The sequence below is a fragment of the Parambassis ranga genome, chromosome 24 (genome assembly GCF_900634625.1).
Source record: "Parambassis ranga chromosome 24, fParRan2.1, whole genome shotgun sequence".
Lineage (NCBI taxonomy): Eukaryota > Metazoa > Chordata > Actinopteri > Ambassidae > Parambassis > Parambassis ranga.
In genome coordinates, this window is record NC_041043.1 from 4625946 (window position 1) to 4631945 (window position 6000).

Genomic DNA, 6000 nt, shown 5'->3' on the forward strand with positions numbered 1-6000 from the left:
CTGTGGATAATGTTGTGTCTTCTTATGTAGCTCCTCTTGAAAACAAGCTGTTTTCCACGCTTATGTGCAACCCACTTAACCCAACCTCATCAGGAAGACAGCAGCAGTGGTTAGATATTACAATTGATTGAAATAATTGCTTGTTATGGAAGACACAGTACATTTATCAACCTGCATGTCTGAGTTGTTGGAGATGGGAGAAGTTAACACTTATAAAATGTGTATGAGATAGCAAGATGTTTATTTTTAACCCCTTACCCTCCATCCCATTGTAATAGCTTATCTTCACAGGTACTAACATTGGTCAAACAACTATTTGTCACTTATAATTGACTGGTAGTTTGCTTGCTGTTGTTCAGATACGAGCATGTACACTTACACTCCAGCTACTCACAAACCTTGATCACTCTGCTGTTGTGAGGCAGCATGCACTGAGTGCTGTTGTTTTAACAGTTGATCCCTAACCTTGATGTTTTTTACTGGCATGTTTGCTTTTAGACACTCTTCACATACAATGGCACTCAAACCGTTAGGTTTCTGTCTGTGCTGTTACTGATGCTGCCACCAGGCGGTGCCAACCTTAGTACTTCTTCATACCCTGATAAGCTGAAAGTATCCATGAAGCAGTTCCCTCAGTTAACTTTTTTAAATATCATATGAAACACTAAGGATGTTAAATGGCTTCATGGGGACTTTAATATAAACTGGATCATGTGTGTGTGTGTTTGTGTGTGTGGTGCCAAGTCTGCCTTAATCAGCAGTGTGCTGGACACAAAGCAGTGCCAGCTCTGCCAAAAAGAAGATACCTCTCCAGACTCTAGACACACAGTTTGAAGTTTTGCCCACAACGTGCTAAGAGCTAAAAAAATGCATTATTCACACTACAGGTCTGCACTGGCATCATTCCAAAGCTGCATTAAAGAATACCAAGGTTTGAATGTATGATGATTTCTGGTGACTTCATGATGTAAACGTTCTTTTTAATGGAGCATGAGTGCATGAATTCTGAAGTAAAGTACTTCACCCTAATAGGTACTTGAGAAATTAAAGTAATGCAGGCATCCTAATGAAGCCTGTCGTCTGAATGTAAATGTATCAAAGAAGAAAAGAAGGCATTTAGTGATGTGCTGTTTAAGAGCTTTAATAAGCATTTCCTGCCTCTAGCAGTAACGCCCCCACATTTTTCAAATCACCACAGTGAAAGTAATTTCAAAATCATTAGTCATGGTTGTGTTGTTTACGCACCCTCTCAGCACCTCTTCACTGCACTAGAGTGGCAACAGGTCAAGCCATTTAAACAGGCCAACAATGATTTGGTGGGTGTTAAATGATTAAACTACCCCAAAGGGCTTACACAAAAGTTCTTTTAGACCCAGAGGTATAGATGTTATCATTAAATGGGTCAAAATAGATTTAGGTCATCCTTGACCAACACATGTTGTATGACACATGATACTCTGGCTGACGCTGCGATGGCTTCCTTTAGGTGAAACATTGGCTTCCTGTTGTTATGAATGTGCGTCTATAGTAATATTACCTATGATGGCCTATTTTCAAAAATAATGGGACTTTTTCATAGTCCATGAATCATATAATAAGTCTGCTGTGCCGCCTTTGCTATAGGTCAGTCTGTACACTAACACTTCAACATTATATATTCTGTTGGTAACCAGTGTGGTGCTGCACAGTAATTAGGTGTCATTTAAGGGTCCTCAAGTTTGTGAGTTAACACGCTAGCCACTAATCACTTGTTCCACGTTTATTCTGTTATGTCTTTTGCTTTTGTGGTGTAGGCTACTGCACATATGATTTATTATTGTGTAGCAAAAATATGTGTCATGTAACATTATTTACTACATTATTTATTTTCATTTTTATGAAAGACAACAATAATACTAATAATATATATAATATCTCCCTGGTCTGTCATGCTTAAGCATGTTGATGCCAGTGCTCTAAGGATTTTTACAAGAAACTGAACACTTATTTCCTATTTATTGTTGTCATTACTCTGCAACCACAGCCATAAGGCATCCATGCTGGATTTTTTTTACCATCATATTATGAATGTGTTGTATTAGAAATGGCTCACTAAGGCTTAAGTATGAACTAATTTGGTCAAAGTATATGGTAGCCAAGATTTTCCATTTCACAAAAGAGTCTATCAAATGGTGCTTTTTAAATGGCAAACTTCATTTATAGATGTCATAATGGTCTTATTCTTTCAAAGTCTCCACTTAGTTTGTACAGACATATAATCTTAACAGTCGCAGCAATTCTTGTCTCTATAGTCTATGATTAGAGACTTGAGCGTTTGCAGAGCTGTGACTGTTCACCACTTTTACCTAAACATATAGCTGATGTAAGAATGCTTACGTGTAACTGGGTCACATATACCCAAACCACCTTTTTTTATCACTACAAACAGATCCTCCACCAATCAGCTATGGAAGCATCTTTCGTCATGCATTGGAGGGACCCCTGCAGCATCTGGTTTAAGATGTGAGGTTTTGCAGTGTAATCTCAGTAACCCTGAGAGTGAGGGAGCCGCGAGAGCAGAGGCTGCAGTTGGATGAGTCTGAGTCTGATGCGCACTGAGAAGCTGACCAAACGGCTGCTGCTGCTTCTTTTTTTGCAGGACACACACGAGGATGGATGAAATGGTTTCTGCGATGGATTTCCTTACTCTTTATTAAATTGTGATCAAATTATAGATATCCAAGTGATTCTTTTTTTGGCGGAATCCACAAATTTAAAAAAAAGAGAGAGAAAGAGAGAGAGGGGGGCGAACTTTGTGGATACATCGTAGTTGCATGGCGTCTAGTTGGATTGATTTGATTTCTTTTTATTGAGGTACCGTGTTAGAAATGTCTGACTTACACAATCGGAGTCAAACCAACGCACGTCGCAGCGACTACGTTTGGCAGTATGAATATTATGACGACGAGGAGCCTGTTTCCTTTGAGGGACTCAAAGCGCACAGATGTAAGCTGATTTCTGTCCTCCATGCTTGGCGCAATGTGCGCGTATACGTGTGTGCCTTTTAGAGCACTTTTAATTAACAGTGCTCCATTACCCCTTAAGGTTTATGCATTATCTTTATTGCTTTAGTTAAAAAGAGTTATCCTGCAGCAGCATTTTATACTTGCGTTTTAATATCAAACCGAGAGAGGAGAAACTGATGATCATAATAACAAGTAACTGAGAATCGTGCCCTCAGTCACGCAGAAGCAGAGAGATCAGTAAAATCAATAAAGCAGTGCACTAATAACATTTTCCCCTCTCTGACCTTTCAGACTCCATCGTCATTGGCTTCTGGGTCGGACTCGCTGTGTTCGTCATTTTCATGTTCTTTGTTCTCACGCTGCTCACAAAGACTGGAGCGCCACATCAAGAGTGAGTATAACAGTCCACGACTCACTTTCACATCTGGCCCTTGAGGGGACCGAATCATTTCAGCACCAAGGAGAGCTCAGGCAATTCATCTCTCAGAGTGTGTTGGTCAGGAGGAGGCTGCGCTGTAATGACTTTCAGGTGTGCTGTTCTGACAGCGGATATTATGAATGAACCAAGGCTGAAAAGATGACATGTAAACTGTGGGTGAGAGATATGGAATATTTCCATCACAGGAAATAAAGGGCTTGCAGTGGAAATTGGTGTGAAAGTACTTATATGAGCTCAGACTGAGCACAGACCTTAGGTTAATCCAAGATTGTGAGTTTACTGGCTGGATATAAATGTCAGAAAATCCTACTGGGTCATTTTAAGTATTGATTTTTATACAACAGTGAAAATGGAGGAACTCGAAGTCCTCAGTCATTCAAGTGCACAGCTACAGCTATATTCAGTCATCTTTTGGAGCCTTTTTTTCTGCTGCCGTCTCATTATGAATCTCTCTTTGTTTATTAACAGAAACCCAGACTCTGCTGAAAAGCGCCATCGACCAGGGAGCTGCCTGGTAGACATCGATGGTCACCCGGATGAAAACGATAAAGCCTTCTTTCGTCCGTTGCTAGCAGGGTCCAGATCATATTTTAACTTCTACATCAATGAGGAGGATCAGGGTCAGGGGAAAAAGAAAATAGAAGATAAGAGTGCTGTGACACATAACAGGGCCAGAGTCCAGCAGGGCACCAGCAACGGCCTCAGAGGAAACAGCTCGTCTGGGTTGGAGGAGCTGGAGGAGGACATCATGGAAGCTGTGGGACACCAACCTCTCAGTGGACTAATAGAGGAGAATAAGAAAGACAGAGAGTGTGCCTTCCTTTCTCACTTTAACATCCCTAACCTGGTGAACCTGGATCACAGCTCGACACTCGGAGAGGATGATCTGCTGTATGAGCCGTCAGTTATCCTGGAGCATCAGCCACAAAACGCCCACCGCTAAGGCTGTTGATGGGGATAAATTCTAACCCGCCGCACATCAAGCCTTTTTTTAATATCTTTTAACTCATTAGTAAGAGAACACAAATTATATATAACTCACAATTTCATATTAACTGCAACTCAAATTTCCTCATGAAGATAAGATCTCCTCTGAAAGGATACCTGATTACTGGGCTCCTGTAATGGATGCAGCTGCGCTGTACCTGGACTTGATGATTTTCTGCTTAGTAATAGAGGAAAAAATACAGAGCAGAAGGCTCCCTGGTGAGCCCTGCTTTATGCTGCCAGATACTGCTGCTGTGTGCTGAACACTGGACCTTATCTCTCCAACAAGACAGGAATGCCGGTTGGTTTCCAAACAAGATTAAAAGTATTGATTTATGTTCTAATGTGAAGAGCTCTCTGTAAGTAAAGGTGAAGTGTACATTACCTGTATAATTAGCAGCCCAAAAGTCTAAGTAAACTTAAACCATGGGATGACAATGTCACATAATACTTACTTAAACTTACTTCAGCTTACAAATGCTGGATGTTGATTGCCTATAACTAAGGTCAGATTAGCTTTGGTGTTATGAGGCAACAACAATACTCCAGATTTGGGCAAAATTCATGGTTTGGGTTCAAATACACCAAAGTTCATCGCTAACAGCTCGATGTTTTGGTTTGCAGAACCATGGGGTTCTCTATTACATTTGGTGCTGTGTATAATTGTGTAGCTATTAAACATTTATTACACAAAAATCTTTCTCTTACTTGGACTAAAATAAAGCATTTTATATTTTTTTAGCACCAATTTTGTTTCTATGGGGCACATTTTACCTAGCACAGCATGCTACCTGCTAGCCAGAAAAAACTGACATACAAGATTCTCCTTCTACACACACCCTGGAGTTGAAACATACTATGTCCTATCAGCCACATTGCACCAGTGCAGGTAGCAGTGCACCTCTAGCCTTTTTTTTAATTAGCATTTTGTTTGGTTTCACAGCACATACAGTTTGTGCTTTTCACAACACACAAATAGATGGGTAGATTGACATTCACACAGAGCTTTCTGTACACCTATGTGGGAGAACCACCCACATAACAAGGTGCATGATGGTTTGGTAGACAATGACCTGTTGCCCTCAACAACTCAACTAAACCTGATGGGAAACGTCTTCAGGAAACATGTGCAGCTGTCTGTGTTGTAACGCCTACAGTAGATGGCATCTGAATGTGAATCTGAATAGAAAGATGCTCTGCATCTTCCTGGAGATGGAGACCAAAACTAAGCTCAAAGTAAAGTGAATATGGAAGTTGCAACACAACAAATGCTTTGTTCGGCTGTCATTAATAAAGCACACAAATATCGTCCTTAGTAAAAAAACAAATTAAATTGTTTTGAGCAACATTGTGATGATTATGCAAAGGAACATTGCTACTTATAATTCTGACTTATCAAGCAATGACTGAGCTACATATATTTGTCTGATGGAAGGATGTGCTGGGAATACCAGAGAGTCTATCAACATTAACCCGACACCAGCTTCACCAAATCAGTGTTTCAGACACTGAAATAAAGACCCCTGTCCTTGCTGACAGGTGAATAGAAAGGTTTTTCATGGTTCTTTA

The 6000-nt window shown here is 40.4% G+C and overlaps 1 protein-coding gene across 1 annotated transcript; it reads left to right on the top strand.

Annotated features, from left to right (window-relative positions):
* The first annotated feature begins 2663 nt into the window (after nt 1–2663).
* mrap2a (melanocortin 2 receptor accessory protein 2a) lies at nt 2664–4693 on the top strand. The gene is made up of 3 exons (XM_028397794.1): nt 2664–2985; nt 3297–3396; nt 3913–4693. Exons 1-3 carry the CDS (start codon nt 2868–2870, stop codon nt 4385–4387), a joined length of 693 nt encoding a protein of 230 aa, XP_028253595.1. The 5' UTR covers nt 2664–2867; the 3' UTR covers nt 4388–4693.
* Nucleotides 4694–6000: the final 1307 nt, after the last annotated feature.

Excerpts from the sequence above, each read along its gene's own strand:
- mrap2a (XM_028397794.1), top strand. The coding sequence starts at position 2,868 with ATGTCTGACTTACACAATCGGAGTCAAACCAACGCACGTCGCAGCGAC. Across the intron at positions 2,986-3,296 it reads GGGACTCAAAGCGCACAGAT|ACTCCATCGTCATTGGCTTC; the intron begins GTAAGCTGATTT and ends CTGACCTTTCAG. Across the intron at positions 3,397-3,912 it reads ACTGGAGCGCCACATCAAGA|AAACCCAGACTCTGCTGAAA; the intron begins GTGAGTATAACA and ends GTTTATTAACAG.